This window comes from Lichenostomus cassidix, chromosome Z (assembly GCF_008360975.1).
Source record: "Lichenostomus cassidix isolate B80296 chromosome Z, HeHo_3.0, whole genome shotgun sequence".
Lineage (NCBI taxonomy): Eukaryota > Metazoa > Chordata > Aves > Passeriformes > Meliphagidae > Lichenostomus > Lichenostomus cassidix.
Window position 1 is genome coordinate 15,906,221 of NC_139511.1, and position 19,787 is coordinate 15,926,007.

Consider the following 19,787-nt stretch of genomic DNA (forward strand, 5'->3'; position numbering starts at 1 on the left):
CTAGGCCTGTCAAGGAGCAGTGTTTGAAATGCTTGCCACAGACAGCAACTCCATAGATACATCCCAGAGTGATGCACAGAAACATCTCTGTTTCTATCACAGTCAGTCTTTCCCAGCCTATCTACAGCTGGCTCCTTGCAAAACTAAATACTGCTTCCCCAGGCAGATGATTCAGATAGGCTTCAGCTAGGGAGTGAAATGTGTCACAAGGAGAAGGCTGAAAGATGGGCATGGGCAAGCAGAACACACTTCACATGACTTTCTCCCTCCAAGATGATTACTGTAGGCCAAAAACTTAAGTCAGCAGTATCCGTTTGATGGTCTTCAGAGCACAATAGCTATGAAACATACCCCACAAGATAACACGCCATTTCTACAAAGAATATAGCAACAACTTTTTAGTGTAGGCCTTGGGTTTAAGAGATGGAAAGACACTGGACACCCTCAAGAAAGTTGCTAACTGCTCAGGGACAGAGATGACACAGAGAGTATTTCACTTGAAAGATAAGAACAGAAAGTGACTTCACACTGCCTTTTGAAGCGTTGTTCCTCTCAGATCCTCTCAGGCCACATCATGGAATATAAACGATGGGCTGAACAGATACATAAAAAATATTATGAGTCATTTGTAGCTACAGTACAAATCTGACTCCACTCTTGCCTTTTTCCTCCACCCTGCTCTCTCTCCTCTTTCCCTCCATCTTTTCTCAATAAGCAAACAACCAACCCAGAAGACTTCATAGGTCTGACCATTATCTCAGCCTGTCCTATCCTAGTACATGTTAAGTTAATAATTTGGCCTGCCATGATAGAAGAAAAAAGATGTCTGTCCTTTCCTCCTGTGTGTAAATTGAGAAAAGATGGTATTTGGCATGGTTCTATTCCAGACAAAGATCTTCCTAAGATATGACCAACATAACTTTCAAAGACATTTCCCTAGTACAACTAGTCTAATGATGAACTAGACAATAAACATGCAATAACCCTTAAATCGTTACAAGAATTAGCATTAAATGCTTTTTTGGCAGGAAATTATCCTGGTGCTTTTTTTTCACCTGTCCAGTGTTTTTTTTCATTCAGACTTAGTGTCTGGAAAAGAAACCCTTATTTTTAAACTGCATTGAAATAAATCTTTCTTTGATGACTCTTTTGGTATTAATTGTTGTGGACATGGAAGTACAATTAATTTAACAGTCTTCTTGCAGATGACTGTAGTGGAAGATGTTTATTTTGCTGCTGTCCATTTTTCACCTTGTGGTCTTGGTGGCTTCAGCCTCATTTCTCAAGTGCTGAATACCACAGCATTACACAGTGTGCCATGAATATATCCCTTATCAAATACTTTAAAAAGAGTTCAGGAAATAAAAAAAACCCACCAAACACCAAAAGCAAAGTGAATGTTTAAAGAGAAGCAGTTTTTTGGTTAGCTTCTTCTTTTTTGAGGGTGTGAGGAGTTGTAGTGATTCTTAATCTACAGCCTGAACAAGGAGAAACAAAATACTTGGTCCTTGTCAACAGTAAGCTTTACTGGCCCTTGTTGAGTGTTAAGTGAATATATTATCCTAGAACCCCTCTCTTGATTTGATGTCCTGATTAATTTCTCTTAATTCCCCTCATTGCTCTATGACAAGCCTCTTTGATGCTACTGAGCTATGTTGACATCCAAAGGGCTGTGTGAAGCCCACATGGGGGGGGCAAGAAGACAATGAAGAAACCTCCCAGTGGGCAGACAGAACCTCCTAATGGCATTAAATGAGACAGAGAAGACACAACATGGAGTAGATCATGGGGCTATGTATGGAGCACCAGCTTTGGGTAGCATTATGATGATCTTGACAGAGATGCTTGGAAAGCTCGTGAATGGTGCCCCAGAGACCATCTCTGGCAACTAGAAAGAGTGAAGGAGTGAACAAACCTTGGGAATGCTTTAGGAGACCTAGAACCATTTAGATGTGGCCAAATGGTTACCTAGAAATGGACACACAGCATCTTTCTTTGCAGAGCATAGAACATTCTTTGCATTTGGACAGAACTTGGTGAGAAACCAAGCCCTCAGACACATTTATCATAAAATAAAATACAGATAATCTCTTCAGTAACAGCGGCAAATTAAGGGAAACTGCAGAATTGCATTCTGGCAACAGAGATCAGAATACAAACTGCAATAAATTTCACTGCATTGCTGTGGAAAACCTTGTCAAATGTGCTGCTCATTCTCCATGATCTTACTGCTTCTTTTATCAGAAATGTTTCTCCATAGAAAGATCAAACAATAGGTTAGACTTATCTGTTATCAGAATTTGGAAAAAAACACTAGTGCAGTGTAATTCTGAGAAGCAAGTGTTATCTTTGGTAGAAAAATGTGTGTTAAGAGAGTGTTGAGGAAGAGAACAAGAGACATATTTCCAAACACGAAATAAATGGCTAAATTCTGCCTTTCTGGCCCACAAACATGATGGGCAATAGCGAAGTATTTACACTTTGGTAGTGCAAAACAGCCACAAGTCAACCAAAGGGATTCTTCAATCTCTATTTCAGATTGTGTAACTAAGTTAAATTAATTAAGCCAGCAGAACTAACCCAGACTTTATCAAATGACACCATACCAAAACCTGCTTCCGTCACTTCTGTTTTTCCAGCCATGAGACAACACACAGAGTTCTAGTATCATTTCCTTTTCCCAGGTTTTGAGTTCCCAGCAAACTCCTAAACATATCGAAATAGACTTTTAAAAAAATTATTTTAGAATGGTAAGGCAATACGTTAATCCCAAGCTTCTTGATTACTGTCAATTTTTGCTGGAGTTGTTTTTGAAAAAGTCTAATATGCTTCCTTCTGTGGCAGAAGAGAATATTGCATAGCATCTTTGAGGGATTCCAAATCATACAGTAGATTAAGATGGGATTTTCTGTTGGTTCATGTTCAGCTGTTTTTCTCCTCAACCCATCACAGAGGGGATAAAATCTAATTTGAAAATGAAGGAAAAAAAACCCAATGCAAGCAGTAGCCTCCCCTGCAAGCTGATGTATACAAGAAAAAACAGAAACAGCTCAATTATTTGTTTAAATATTTTTCTAAGATATCCAGCGTGAATTTACAACAGAAAACCCCAAGGAATCAAGCTGTTGCACAGCACAGCTCTTGAAGCCTTTCCTTTTACTGCTGGAGCTGACCAGCCAAACAAACCAGCTGTATGTCCAGATATTTAATTGAAATCTGCTGCTGAGGGGAATTGCTCTGTGCTCTCAGCTGGCTCAAATGGGGCTGCCTAGCAACTGCAGAAACAAGTTTCAGCAAGGCGAGGTGACACAAGCCAGTGACTGCCTTTGTGGGCACAAGATTGTTGAAGTAGCGTGTTTACTAGTGAGAGCTCTTCAGACAAGGAACAAGAAGCAAATCAAAATCAGATGATAAATGAAGTATAAATATGACTTTATTAGTAGTATGCATTTTTAAATGCCTGTTTTTGAGCTGATTCAAATCAGCTTTCCATATGTTGTTGACAAGCCCATGTTTTATTTATCAAATACACTTTGACAGAAATGTTAATTTCTGTAAGAAATGGTAAGATATGAACCTTCAGGACAACTGGATGAGCCATAAAAGCACCAATAAAACCTCAAGTTAAATCAACTAATGGGAGATTTATTTAATCTCATCTAATTTTAACCAAAAATATATTACTGCATCTGTCTGTAACTCTGAACATCAAAGCACTATTTCTGTGTTGATAGCAGAATGCTACATTACTCCAAAGCAAACTTCCCCCACATTTGAATTTTTAATATTCCACTTCGAAAATAGGCATAAGGCGCATTTTCAGTGTGGTAAAATCAAGAGCCGAGGTCAATACTCAGGGGGCAAAGGGTCCTACTGGTTGAGATTCATGGGGATACATGAACACACAACGCAACATCCTTCATCACAAAAACATACTTGCAAACTACAGGAAAAACTTACGAAAAAAACATCACAATAACCCTAAATCCATAGGGCAAAAGATGAACTTTCCAAAATTATGTGCTAAATGAAAGCAAACCATTCAGAACTCTTAAACACAGAGAAGTTGCTCAAATAAAGGAGTAAGAAATTTTTGAATTTTTGAACTTCACTGAAATTTTGAGACTCCTGAAAATGAAATTTTGTAGTGTTCAAAGAATTAGATCCAATATGTGCTTTTAACAGTATGACTTAATAAAAAATCATATTTTTTATAAGCAAAATTATTCTGCTGCACTTGTCCTTGTCTTTAATAGTTTTCTACTTGTTATTTAAGACTAATAAAGGCACTGCTGCCCTACAATACAGATTTATACCATCTCCTCATTATCACAGACAGATAATGAAACAATATTCATCTCTGAAGTTCAGCCCTCCTTTAGCAGAAAATCCACATCAGAAGAATTTCTTTTAAAGAGTTTACAGAAGCAACTACAATACCAATATTTGCTGTGCAAACTTGCATCTCTGTTCTGCTCTCTCTTTTCTCACTCGCTTTTTGAATTTGCTATAAAAGCTAAATTAGATCTCAGGGGCACTGCACTACTAAACAAAGATCTCTTCTAGTCCATTGTGATGGAAGTACATGTACTCAGGAGGGAGATGTACTGAGAGGCTAAAGTGTCTCCCTCCCCAAATTCTCTCATTTTTACACAGAACTCTTTACCCCACTTCACAATATCACTCACACTGAGTCATACACTTGTCCCTTCTCTTTCTCAGACAGTACTGAACTGGAGTAATTTTTTTTTCTTTTTGCAGACTTTGCTAAGCTGTTTCAACATTTACATGCTTCTTTTATAAATGTATTGAAAATAATACTCTCTTCCAATACTTGTTCGTTTCAGCACCGAGACAGCTATTTGAAAAGGATATATCCACAGTCTAATCTGCAGCCCTATTATGATTTCAAAACAACACAGTTCTGCTCTCCCTGTGCCTTCCTGACTGCTACTGTTGGTAATAACAAAGTTCTAATACTTCCTCAACTTTAGCTTCATTACCACATTAAATTGCAGACACGCTCATAATACACCTCACTATAAAGGATCACAGCTTTCACTTGGTGGGAGAAGAAAAACAAAACAAAACCCAGCCAAAACTGAACTGTAAAATCTGTTTCCTCATCAATTATGAAAACAAACAAATAATTTAAAATTTTAAAATATCAAAAATACTGCAAAAGCAGAAAGTGAAGACTGTTGCATTGAGCTGACAAGTCTAGTACACACCCTCATACATGTCACTTGAAATTTGGCATTACAGATTTTAATAAATGCAAACTAGTGGATATTGCTTCTATTGGATGCTAAGAAAATTTTTTTCATGCATATTTAAAAGAAGAAATAAAAATTCCTGTAAAATTTGATAGAAAAATAAAAAACGTTTCAGAATGACTGAGTCAATCCTGGGCTCCACATAATGGTAAAGAACAACTTCATTTTTCAGCTCACTTTTCTATCTCTGAAACCTTAAAAGTTTGTGGTATGTCTGAATATGTGTAAAGACTTTTGACAGAAAGGTTCCAGTAAACTAAAGATGTCCGAAGATCACTTATGAGATATATGTAACAGAAGAGAGACTCTCATGTTTCTATATTAGATTGCAAAGCTTATTGCAACACACAGGATTCTCCTTATTTTAAGCAAAATTCTAATGATCCTCTCATTCCTGCTGTTCCCTTTTTGTACGCCTGGTTATTCTGCAGAATTTTCATAAAATTCGTGAACTTAAGAGCAGAGTCAAATTCAGCATCTAACAGCAAGAAGTAACGATATATTGTACATATTTGTAACAAAATACTATGCTTTAATCACACATCTTACTTCAGGTGCAAACCTGTTCTATCAAGTACAATTTAAAATTAATGGTAGACACAGAGAATGTATACAGATTACACACAAAGGTTCAACACCAGGTCAGTAGTGACTGAGCAAAATAAAAATGCCATGGCACTTGGTGGCCTGCATGAAGTAAGCTGGTGGTGTCAATCCAGTCCTCAATGGACTTTGTTCATTAGAAAGGAAAAACAAACCCCACCACACAGCACTAATTGGCACCCCTGTTGTCACTGTCAGCAGCTAGGCCAAGGTTATAACAGCCAAAGGAAAAGGGTCTTTCAAGGTCACTGTTGAGGCACAATAGGGAAACGGCATGGGAGGGAGAGAACTCAGTGCCATGGGCAGTTCAGCTCCCCAGACCTCCATTGGGTCTGCACCAAACAACATCAGCCTGACAAGGACTTCTGCACGTCAAAAATCCCTTCAGGAACAGATGCTAAACCTCTGCAGAGTACAGAAGAGGCACCAATCTGGCATCTTTTCCAATTAAGGAATATAATGTGTGAAGGCACTTGAGAGCAAAACTCCGAAAAAAGTTCCAATTCAAATTATTTGACAAAATTTCATTGTCCAAAAGGCTTCTGCTTCTTTTTCTTACTGTACAAGATGCTGACCACATCTGCAACAGAAGAGGAACTATTACCTGTCACACAGGTAGAAAACATAATGCAGAACAAAGTAAATAAAAAATGTAACTCAGGAGTTTAACTGAATTAAACACAACTTCTTGGCTTTCTTGTATATGAATAGTTGCTAAATGCCACTACAGAAAGCATTAGTCAGTGTGTGTAGCTATGGATTAGCCTGGTGTGGAGACTCTTCTGCAACATGCCTTTCTAATGACTCCAGTGAACAGTGTGAAAGGATCACGTTCCAAGTTCACCCTTAATACCACAAGAGTTAAACACCTCTTCTATTGAGTCTGCCTGTTACAGAAGCAGGTGACAAAATTAACAACCACAAAGACCATAAGAATATGAAATGCACTGAGAAGCAGTCAGTAAGTACTGCTTAAATGAATTTAAATTAATGCACCACAAAAAAATATAAAAGGTGAACTGCAATAAACCCCCAAACCAATGAATGTACATCATAACAACTGGTTAGCTGGAAGAGAAAAATCCCATATACAAACAGGACTGGAACATGGCCTTTTATTTTACCTTTTCAAGCTTCATTATAAACTACAAAACTATATAGCTGTTTAAGTAAAGTCTGTCTACTTGGATGTGCATGTATTTCCTACTGTACATGGTTTTCTGAATTCACATAATGGGAATATAACATTACTTAGTTTTTAAGGGACTGTTCAACAATTCTACACATAAATGTATCCAAATACCACCTATTCCCTCACAAAATATGAAACATTTCTATACACACATCTAACATCCAAAGCCTTTTCAGTTAACTACCTGAACAGCATGTGAAATATTAATTGTTTAGTGCTCCTTAAAATATCAACAGTCAGGGTCTAAGCACACAAAAATAGCCTTATTCCTTAAGTGGAATGTAACTCCTAAACAACTCATATTATTCCTGACAGTAAACTATGAGTTTATTCTTTGGCTTGTTCCACAGCAAAACATGTATGAAAAATGCTCATTTGGAGATTATGAAAAACCACAATATACATTTAATAGCTTTCTTTTTTCTTTAATTATTTTATCCTGCTGCCCATTTGTGCCCAAAAGAATGCAGGTTAAGACTGGGTCAAAATCTAATGCATCCCTAAACATTTCAGTAATAGCGTGAAGACTCTGAGACATATACCTCCTCTAGCTCAACTGATCCTGAGAAAGGATGAAATAGATGTGAATGGATGACAGCTAGGCTCTCTGCCTGTTTTATGCTTAGGACTTATAGAAAATTCAGGAGGGATGTGGGAAATCAAGAGATTTCATACAAATGTACCTCCTACACTTCCAGTGTAGTTTTCTGAAAATTGAGATCTTTTTCTTTTTGGTCATGGAGAGTTCTGCAATTGTTAGGTTCTGTAACAAGCTCTGTGGGGCTGCTAAGAAAGAAAAGTTTGTCAAGGGTATATGCTGAACAATTGCCCGGGTCCCACAGAAATGGAGAGCATTGTAAGAGCTTTCTCAATTTCTCTTTTTTTTTCTGAGCATGGAGAAAAGATCTAAAGATGTTTTTTCTGTCTTACAAAAAAATATTATGCTGCAAACAGATAGGACACAATCTCTATTTGTGTGTATTTGCACCATCTCCAACAGCTAAAATCTATGTAACGAATCAGAGTTTTTCATGAAAAAAAACCCCAAACAAACAAAAAAAACCCCACCCAAACAAAAAAACCCCACAACAAACACAACAAAACCACAAAAAACACTCAATCAAAAACTCCACTCCCCAAAAAAACCCTCAGAAAACAAACAACCCCCAAACATAACAACCCCCCCCAACCAAACAAAAAAACACCATAAAACAAAAAAACACCCACCCCAACAACAAAAAAAAACCCCAACCCAAAAACCAATAAACCCCAACAAACAAATGGAGAGATACTGGCATATTCTTTTACCAGACAAGAGCAAGAGCAGGTGCTGGCAAGCAAGAAGCAATAGGGAAGCAGAGATTCAGCTCTCAAGCACCTCATCTATTTCCCAGGCTACAGGCATACAAAAGTAATAGAGGTACCTCATGGAAGTGTAACCCAGCCAAGATTTAACAAACTGCTTGTTTCTACCTTGCAGCATATCCCAAGCAAAGCAAACCAAAAGAAATGAAAGACTGAAATGAACAAAATAACTTTCTGTAATACACGAGGATGTGTGATGTATGGCTCAGGGAACCAATTACACATTTTCTAACAACTGAATGAATTTCAGTGTCAAGTACTTTTCTGAGTACATGGCTTTTCAACAAAAGTGACTGAAAAAAATTCAGAGAAAGAAAGAAGAACAGAAAAAATAGTAGAAAGATAGGAAAAAAATCCAACCAAACCTGATTTGATTTGATCCGGAGTTTAAAAAGATCAGGTTTGGACATATTTTGCAAATGACATTTCAATTTCACAAATAACTAACTTGACTGCAACGTGGCGAATGCCAAGCTTGCACAGACAGCTTACATAACTGTATATGTGATGTTCCAACTTGCAGCATTCCTGAGCAGCAGAGCTCTGGATATACATAGTGAAAATGAATGGAAGCGGATGTCTAATGTTAGCATTTAGCTGATTATCAAATAGTCTGAAGTCCCATTACAACAAAGCTACATACAACACCAAGTAATAGAAAGCAGCACAATGAATAGATTCATACAGTGCATTTATTCTTTTCTTTGTTCTTCCTCTCTTTTTCTGCTGCTTACACTTCTCTCTTTCTATTTCCAACGGCAGGCCCACTGTAGTTAACTCCCCCTGCAAGGAGTGGAAATGAAAAGTCCAGCACTTTGTAGTACAGGACTATTCACATCAGAACCCCTTCAGTCTCCTCACTCCTCTGTTTTATATTCTGCTTTTTTCCCTTACATCTTCATTCACTTCTTGCACATAACTCTCTTTCAAAATAGCACTCTTCCTATTCAGTTTGTTGTTTATACAAATTCACCATCCTTTTTTCATCCCTATTTTCTCTTGCTCCTGATTAAATTCCCTCTTGAAAGCATACATTTCTCTCCTTCAGCTTTATGATGCAGCTGGTACAATCTTCTTCTCAATTCTGTTGAAGCCTGAAAATAGCTTGCTGCAAAAGGTCTTATTTAGTGATCTAGTTTTATGGCACTTCCACTAGAGTTTGCAGGAATTGCTAATTTAGAACACATCTTGGCAAATTGTATTCTCAAAAATAAATACTGGAATTTTGGTAAAGGCAAATCAAGAAAGCAACTTCTGCATAGGCATCTGAATTAAGACAGCAGAAGCTCTCTCACATCTTATCCACTGAACTCAAAACTGATTAGCTCTCCCATCTTCTAAAAACCAGTGGGCTGTAAACATCCAATGAGAACACACTGTACCATGATTTTTACATAAAACGTTCCAGCAAAGTCTACAGGGAATTCTATTTCATAATTAACTATACACAGCTCTGAAGACAGGTATCATTCAATTGATGTAATTTACTGTAATAAACATTTGCTTGAAATACTATCACATATAAACAGTTTCTCAAAAAAAACATTGTGTGATTATTGTTGTTTCTCTAAATGTTAGAGTAGATCTTACATTCAATACCTGTCTTGCTGTTTCGTTAATAACACAGTAATTATTAATTAAATTATCCATAAATTATGAAGATTACTAGATACTTTTGAAGTTTCATCGTTAATACTGTAACAGCTACTACAGCACTGGTAGTGCCTTTTTCCTCAACCAGGTCTGAATAAGGAATTTTCATAAGCATGTAGAATTGCTTTACAAATTGTAGTGGAACATGATGTTGACATTCTTCAAACCCTGGAATAATCTGTAGTTTAAATTACTCTCAATGGATATTAATCAACCATATTTTGCCTCCACTGACATAGTTGTTTTAATCTTCCTCCTTATTGCAACTAATCATGTGAGAGATTAAAATGAACCGAATTTTCCAAAAACTGGCTATGGCTACAAGCAAACTAGTATTCTAAATAAAATATGAAGATTTTTGAATGAGAATATTTTGTGGAAGTGTTGCTGATTTTTTACTTTTTTCAGTGCAACATTAATTTTAAGTGCTAATCTCACAGTATTCTAGTATGCATATCTTAAAAAACGATTTCTGGTGCAGCACTACTTAAATAATACCTATAGTGTAATATTTACTATAGGTTTCCATACATTAAACAAAACAGTTAAGCTGGTATTTCTTGTTTCACCTTTCCATTTCCATATCTATTTCTACAGAGACAATAGTTTGTGTCATTAAAAGGGGAAGCCTGGCTTGCTGACAGACAATTCCAATGACCAGTACTTGTACAGCTTGTATAACGCACTGAAAGAAAACAATGACATGTTTAATATAAATTCCTAAACAAACTGAAATAATTTCTCCTTTGTCATCAGTGCAACTCTTTCCAAAGAAAAGTTTCTTTTCCACACGAAGATGAAATCAACTCATGGCACTGTGTCTTATTAACAGACGTCCTCCCCAGTGCCATTACTTCTCTGTGCCACTAGACTGTGCTGCATTTGTTCATATTTGTGCTGCTGCTGTATTTGAATATCTGGCCTCAATTCTTGTACATGGTCTCTCCTTTCAGTTCATTCCAATTAATCACTAAATGCAGCTCATTGTACAAATATTGTACAAAATCCCCCCAACAATGTGCACTGAAGTAAGCAATGCTTTTCACAGCCAGTTGCTGATTTATTTTTCTTCCAGATAGACAAATATGAAAAGAAACAACAGAGCACCTGTTTCACTACTCAGACAGGACCTGAAATATAGTATTTATTTTCATTTTTCCATCTTACTTAGAAAAGCAAAATCAGTGCTGCACTGTTGACATACACAAATGATCAAGGAAAAATGTGCTAGCAGGGAAGTCTTAGGATTTCCAAAATGCATTTCTGTGGCAGGCTCTCAAATTAAAAAGTTAACTGGCAGAAATCTATCATCACCTAGTAAAACCAGACATACTCTTCAAGAAGGAAAGAGGAGACATCACACGTCAATGTCTCAATTAAAAAGCAGCATTTTTAATGAAAATGTGGTCCTTAATTTTTTTAAACTCAGTTTTATACAGTTCACATATACTAAAGTCACTGAACTGTCCTCCAAAAGATCCTTATTTCCAATAAATCTTTTGGTAAATGATTTGCTCCACAGTTCTCAGTCTGCTAGCTAATGAACAGATACATGCCATCACCTTGTGGACTGAGTCTAGAGAGCTTCCAAATATCTCTAAACCAAGTGTGAACTTTCAATGTGTAATGCACACTAAATAATGTAACCTCTGCAAACTATTCAGGTGTAAAAAGCCTATCAGTCTTTACCTCCTGTTGTAGTGGGAATAGTAATTTAAGGCTTGCTTATTTATAAGCAGGGTTGTCTTTACTTTTTGCATTTGAAGTTTATTTTAGGAGAACCATAATTTCACCTGAGACCAACAAAACATAAGATGCTACCCTCTTGACAGCTCATTATTTTGACAGTAGACTGAGCTGCAATTTAATTTCTTTTTGCCTTCTTTTGATCTAACTATTTTCCCCCCATGAATGTCTCCATTCAAAAAAAAAAAAAAAAACACAAAAAAAACCCCCACAAAACAACAAAAAACCCCCACAAAACAACCAAAAAACCCACAAAACAAAGAGAAAAAACAAAACCAAAAAACCAGCAACTGAACCTTGCAACAAATACATTGCTTATAAGTGTAAGGCATTTTTCCTCTAAAGGATTGCTTCAGAGAGTGAAAAAAAAATTAAATACAAGAGGAATGCATGTGCTTTTAGAAGTGTTACTCTGAAGGATAAACTCACTTATGAATACCGTGGATTAATGAAGCAGAAATATGACTCTTAAAAACAGTAATGTTTTTATGGAAGGCATTTGCTTGTTCAGGAAACCTAAGTGACCATGGATAACTAAAACAAATCAGTTAAATGTGAAACCATCTCAAAAACACCTGTAAGTAGACAGATTACTTTATAGACTGATTGTGTAATAATAATCAAAATTGCTCTTAAATTTATATTGCTTTTTAGCCATGCTAAAGTATTTATTAACCTACATAGTATATTCTTGCATAAATATATTACAAATGTATATATTTTCCTAATCTTTATTTAGAGATTGATATTGCCACTATTTACTAGCAACAACAGAGCAATAAGCACAAGCCTAACAATTAAACAAAGTAGTTTATTGGTAATTGGCAGAGGAACAATGTTTTTGAATACATTTTATGTGTCAGCCTTAGCAGAGAAAACATGTAGCATATTTATGAACATTACTTTCTAGCAAATATTTATACAGCCAACAGCTGTATTCAAGCACTGAAGAGTAGCAGACAGTTAGAAGGTGATTTTATTGAAATTTCAGAGCAAGAATACTTTTTTTAATTTGGCATGCTCCTTATGATGTTGAAGTTGTGAGCAGCATGAATGATTATAAAGGCCACAGGGAATCAAGTCACTGGATTTCCAAGGGACACAGAACAAGCAGTCTTAAATTCAGCTTGTCTTATTTCTGAGAATAGTCCCATAAAATCTAACTGAACTACTCACATAAACAAGGCCCATGATAACTCTTTATAAATGAGTTTGTCTGTCAAGCAAACATAATTACTTGATATTTACTCTCTAATAAGTATGTGGTTTTAAATGGCCATGATCCAGATAAACAGAAGATTTAAAAAAATTATTGCATTTTTGTGCAGCAGTAAAAGTGTAGATCCTCCATAAAAATTGTATACATGCATTTTAATTGGCAATTCATCAAAATAATTCACAATTAACAGCAATGTAACAACATTTATGTCAAACTAAATTAGCATATATACTTGTAGCAGAGGCAGAAACAGCTGTTATTCTGTTTGCATAAACTTCCAGCAGAATGTGTCTGGCAAAGTTAAGCATGAACATTTCTGCTTTATGAAAAATAGTTCCAAGACTGCAAAAATGCAGAGGGCCAAATGTCTCATTAATAGGACCACTCAAGTGAGTAAGCATTGTTCAGTCAAACAAGGACCAGGCCATCACAGCTGTACAGTATTCTCAATCCTGTGCATAAATTAGAGATTTAATACGTTCATGAAACCAATATTAGAAACAAACAGGGAAATGGCACAATCCAAAAGGCACCTTCTGTCTGCCACCCCCGGTGACACTGTGTGATGTCTTATTCTCCAAGCTGCACTGCAGACTTTGCCAGACTGCATACAGAATCGGAAGAAAAACAACATTGAACTTTTTTAAACACGGAGCACAAAGAACAACATTTTGACATCTATAGCTAGTCTATGAAAGTCATTATGGAAAGCCCCAACTGTGCTATATGTACAAAGCTGTTAAAATTGCTCTCTAAAAGAACTGATTTTAAATTCAAATGTATCAGTTTTTTTTTAATTTACACTTTGATTTAAGTTGATATAACAGGTTTATTACTAAACTCAACAGCAAGCGATCTAAGACAGCATCTTAGAACTGTAAAACAATGTATAACCACCAACACACTACTGTTATCTCGGGATTGTGCAGCAATGCTCAGACTTTCTTCTCTTTTAATTTCTTTTTAATTATTTCCATTCTGTCCTATGGAACAACTACTACATTTAGCCCAATTTACAATAAATTGCTGTTGTAGCACCTGTGATTTCCTTCATTGAAAGCAAAAGGGACAGGGTGATGGGTTGAAAGGGCAGGGTATGGACTACGAAAGGGCTAGTTAACATTAGTCATTATACTGTTGTACTGATAAAGCTCGTTTCCATTCCTCAGATTATTAGTTCAATCAGTATTTACTTCTGGGTGCATCTTCAGCTACAAAGCATACATTCTTCAATTTCACAGCACAGACCCTGATTTCTGGGAATACACTGCATTGCTTGAGAGGCAGGAATTTCTTGGATAACTTGGTAATCTTTCACCCCTTTGAATCATCTTCCTATATCAGGTAACCAGTGTCCACACCATGGCAGACTCTGGGTCCTGGAACCATTTAATAACACTGAGTACTGCTGAAGATATACATTATCCATACATTTCTGAGTAGGCAAACATCACTATGATATACAGCAACATCTTTGACAGTGCCCTAAAGACTTTCCACAAATCAGCACAAGTACATTTTAAACAGGAATTATGACTTCCAGAATTCTTGTTTACTCAGAACATCGGGTTTTTTTGTCCTGATAGATTCGCTCCTCAAATACCAAAAATAGCTTTTAATCACAAAACACAATTTAAATGACCTCTACATGAAATCATGACTGGACTGTCCAACTAGAAAAATAATACCAAATTACTGCTTGTCACTGTATTTGTAAAAGACCAACACTGGAAGTCAGACATTTTCCAAACATCAAAAGAGAAATTATTTCCAGCCAAATGTTATTTCCATAGTTTTTAAACTATCACCAGACTTCCATCTATGAAAAACATATGTAACCAAAAAAAAAAAATTAAATTATGAAAAAAATTCTTATATAGTATCTATATTATATTAAATCATATAGTTGTCTATTGATGAATTTTTATTATGTACTCTCCTCTGATCCCCAATATTGTAGCATATTACAACTAAAGATAAATGGAAGATACCATATGGAATGTAAACATGACCCAATGCAAAGTAAAAGTATTGCTAAGGAACAAATATGCTCTCATGCTTTCCCTTTTATTTTTGTTCATTCTAGAGAAGTGTCACTGTTTACTGACTGTACACACTTGTATTTTTTATCATGAGACACAGTTCATTCCTGACTCATGATTTTCTAAGCATTTACTGACATTTATTGAAATTTTACCTGCAAACACCTAACCTCAGAAACTTGTGTTTTATCACATATCAAGGCATCCCAATGAAGTCAAATAACATTGTTCAGTTAAGGAGTAGCTAGATGCACTACATGGTGAGGACAAATTGGAGAACAACCACCCACAATTGGTGGGGTCAGGTCTTAAGCCCTTTCTTTAAATAGTCTGTGTGTTCATTGACATATTTTAGGATATTAATGTAACCTATTCCAAATAGAGTAGTGTTTACTCTTCCTGGAATAAACTTCAAAATAATTTTCCTTTAAGTTAATGAATCAATAGAGATCCCCTGTACTCATCTATTCAATTGAGGAGAACTTCTTAGCCAGTCTATTTGTATATGTTACTTAATAAGCTCTCAGAAATACTGCAAATTGGATTTGTTTGATCACACTTTGCGAATTTTTTATAAATATTTCAGTCATGCTAAAAGAAATGGAGTAACTACGTAACATCATATAACACGCGTTACGGCTCAGTCCTGACACCAACATGAAAACTACACAGAAAACTCACTTAAATAACTTAGCTTCAGGGGGTTGTTGTGCTCCTTTTCTTCAAAACATAAAAGAAAAGGCTTTTTAGTATGATTTTCAACTACAAGTTTAAATATTACTTTAACAACTGGAGTACTTGAGTACTTACGTCACTTTTACAACTCAGAGTTAAGATCAGAAACTTGGCTTTGGTGTGTGTACAAGTAGCATGTTCCCAGAGTGAAAACAGGTGTTTTGACATCGTTTTTTTGCCACTGTCAACTTTCCATGCCTGTGTAACAGCTGCACTTTATGCAGAATTGACTAACTTGTAATAGCTTTAAAATTTGCAAGTAGTTTTAGAAAGAATTAAATTACAAGGAAAAATAGAAGTGTTCTTTTTCAGTTAAATACCACAATCACCTTAGTGCATTTTCTGTTCTCTTTTTCTAAAAAATATACTGAAGTACACCTTCTATGTTCTTAATCCTGTCACAGGATGTTGCCAGGAGTGGGGCAGATGGAAGGAAGACTGTGATGAACACTCACTGTAAATTTCTTTCATATCTATGTTTGCTTCTATAAAATACAGATATGAAAGCCATCAACTTCAAAAAATTCCATTTCCCATTCAGAGGGAAATATCTGGACCTACCATAACAATTAGAGCACCAAAACAACAAATGCTCAGTCTCCTGTACATTGTTCTGCTGTAAATCAGCATGGCTACATATGTTTACTGGGATTTAAATCAAGATTTGAAGTGCAGAAAATTATTATTTTGTACAGGACATGACCAATGACTGTAACATACTGGCACAACAGGTGACAACGTTTGCTGGGCTTCCATGGGATGGGATGACTGACTGGTCTTGTGACTGTCCAGAACTTTGGGATTCAATAGGCAGTAACATAGGTTGGGTGTTTTCAGGCACCCTTAGGCCTCCATCTCAGTGTGGAGCAGTAATGCACCACAGCAGCCCCTGCACATCCCAGGCATGCTGTGCTAACTGCATCAACTGCAGCTTGGAGGGATCACAGCTCAGCTGGGAAAGTTTGGGAGAAGAACTCACATGTTCAAGATAGAGAGCTTCCTCCTTCAAACCAGCTGCAAATATAGTTGAAACCATTTCACTAGAAGGTTTACAGCTCTCTAAATGCACGACTTCATGGGAGCCCACAATCTGTGAATTGTGACACTCATCTAGTTCCATTATCTGGAAGGCTGCAAATGGACAGATGCTCAATTAACACGTAATGCTCCTTTTTATCTGGGGCATTGTGAAGCACTGCTTTTACCTGGACACACACCTGCTGTAAAACTTCCCTTCAGTAACCTCTTGCACATGAGTTCTGAACAAGGATGGTAGTTGCCCGTTTGTTCCTTTTCTCCTCCCTCCATGCCAACTCTTTTTTCCTCGCCACGTATAAATTTCCCATTGAGTAAGCATAAATACAATGCAAATATTAAATGTGCATTCTAGGGCAGAGCTGCACCCCTTCACAGCAGCTGACAGCACAGCTAAAAGGATGGCAGAGACGGCTGCAGGGCTGGGGCACATCCCACAAGAGACACCGCCAGATGTGCAGCAAGACCTGCCCGGGACAGCTGGGGCCTTGCTTCAAACGAAAGCATCCGAGGGAGGACATTTCACTTCCCCCTTGTGCAGGCTACCCCCAACACGGGAGGAGAACCACGGCTTGGGTGGACGAACTGCGCACAAACAGCGGGGATGTGGCTCCTGACCAGGGGTCACTGGATGGGCACATTCTGAAAACATCCCCTGAGACAATGGCCGGCTCTGCTCAAATTGGAGGCGCTCTTGTGCACGAAAAAGAGAGACTGAAAAAACCCAAATAAAACCAAAACCCCAAGCTCACACAAACAGAAAACCCCCAAGCCAAGCAGCAAAGCTGCAACAGGGCCACTTTACAGAACTGACTGTTTTCTCTCTGTTTCCTGTTGCTCTTAACAAAAACAAACACTTTTTAGCAAGTTCTTGCCAGATGCCCCCCAGCCAACACCCTAACAAAGAACGCTGGGGGAAAAGAAGGTCTTTTTAAGTTGATCTGCGCAAATGTCATAGGTACAATTTCTCCAAAGCCAATTACACACGTGTGATTTGTTAGTGCTGCTAACACACGCTGTTACAGGAGCTGACACCAACAAGCTGAAAATCTAGTTAGAAGTTCCTTCTAGTGTGTGTGTCCCCCGACCTTAAAGGGAAGATCTGCACGCAATGTCCCTGTCAACCCCGAGCGCGTCCCGCTGCCCGTAAGCCCTTCTCCTCCGTTCAACACCCTGGCAGACTACTTGCTGTCCCTTTTACCGCGCCAGGCTGAGGAAAGCAACCGCTATGACAAGCTGGGCGATAAAGGGCAATGCGGAAGATGGGGGCCGAAGAGTTGTGTAAGCCCCGCAGACGCCCGAGGCTGGCTGGGGCTGCTCTTGCCCCGGTGCCGGTGCTCGCCTGGCCCGGAGACAGGGCCCAGGGGAGTGTGGTCCTGTGAGACTTGGAAACAGCGCGTTCCCACGCCTGCCGCAGCCCCCCACACCCACCGGAGTGCCCGGCGTGCCAGCACGCAGCCCCTCTCCAGCCCCGCCGGACAAGCACCCCTGCAGCTCTCCACGCCTGAGCGTGTCCCGCCCGTGACGATGCTCTGCTCCCCTGCGGGACCCTCACCGGGTGGGGCTGCAAGCACTGGAGGAGGTCCTGACCGCCCTCCACGATGGGGCTGCGCAGGCAGCAGGGGCTCGGGAGCCCGAAGAGACCTGAGGGCACGGGGAGGGGGTTCCCGGGCAGCACAACCCTTCCCGGCCAGTCAGCTACCCGCGGAGAATGGGGGCCTCCATGCGAGGTGCCGGTTGGAGAACAAAGTCCAGACAACTTTTGGGCTGCAAAAGGGGAGCCGCTCTCCGCGCCCGCAGCGAGCCGGGACCGAGCGGCAGTGGGATCTGCCGTACGGGACACCTGCCGCGCCCCGGGGCAGCTGCGGGAGGGGACTTGAGGCACAGACACCGCCAGGCACCTGACCCTGCCCGGTGCCGCCCGCACGGGCCAGGGCCGCGCCGGGCTCCCGGGGCAGGTACGGGAGGGTGTCCGCCCACCATCTGCGCCGAAAGCTCCCCGCGCTGGGTCGCGGCTCCCGCGGGTTTAGGAATCGTACCCTCAGTAGCCACGCCGGCAGGCGGGCACGACCCATCAACTTTCTCCCCCGCACCTTCTACCCTAGTACGAAACCTCTTCCCCGGCCCCTCGCCCAGCAGCTTTCCCCAAAGAGTGCCGCCCCCCGGCCCGCTTACCTCGCATGGTGTTGGTTCCCCGCTCCGCGCAGTCATGAAGCTAGGAGCCCAGGAACCACACCGCACAAATCCCGTCTCAACACCCGCGAAGGTGGCAGCCGCCGCAGCTCTGCTCCTCCGGGAAAACCATACCTCCGGGGCGGCTCCGCGGGGCGCGGCTCCGCGGGCTCCCCGCCGCCGGGCGCGCTGCTCCGGGGCGGCCGCCCCGCGACTGCCCGCCGCGGAGCCTCTGCGGGGGGCGAGGGGCTGAGCAGGGGAGGAGGAGGAGGAAAGGAGTTACGTTAGAAAAAAACAGGAAAAACACGCGGAGGCAGAAGAGAGGGGGGTGCCGCGTGGATGGCAGAGCATGTGCGCTTTCACATGACAACGGCGCCCCTCGGCAGCTCCCCGCTTCGGATTTCCACTGCGCAGCCACAGCAACGCACGGAGGGAAAATGAGACCCAGTGAGAAAGCGGCAAAGAGGCTTATAGCGGGGGGTGGGCGGTGCCGCCGCCGCCGCCCCGCCCGCTGTCAGCGCCGCCGCCAATCGCCGCGGCCGGCTCGACTCCGGCGCCGCGGGTGGCCCCGTGTGCCGCCGCCCGGCCCGGCACGGCCCGGCCCGGGCGCGCAGCGTGCCTGCGGCTCCTCGGGGCTCCGCCGGGCTCCGCCGGGCTCCGCGCCCCGCGACTGCTGCTCCCCCGGCAGCGCCGCGGGTCCTGCCCGGCAGCCTGCGCCGGGCGTGCTGGTGCGGAGATGGGACCGGCAG

The 19,787-nt window shown here is 40.1% G+C and overlaps 1 protein-coding gene across 1 annotated transcript in view; it reads right to left on the minus strand.

Annotated features, from left to right (window-relative positions):
- The window catches only part of RORB (RAR related orphan receptor B), a 139,949-nt gene extending 120,496 nt beyond the window's left edge, over positions 1-19,453 (minus strand). Inside the window, exon 1 of the mRNA XM_085042113.1 lies at positions 19,042-19,453. Coding sequence (XP_084898239.1) covers positions 19,042-19,048 — 7 coding nt within the window. The 5' untranslated portion in view covers positions 19,049-19,453. The remainder of the gene's footprint in view (positions 1-19,041) is intronic.
- Positions 19,454-19,787: the final 334 nt, after the last annotated feature.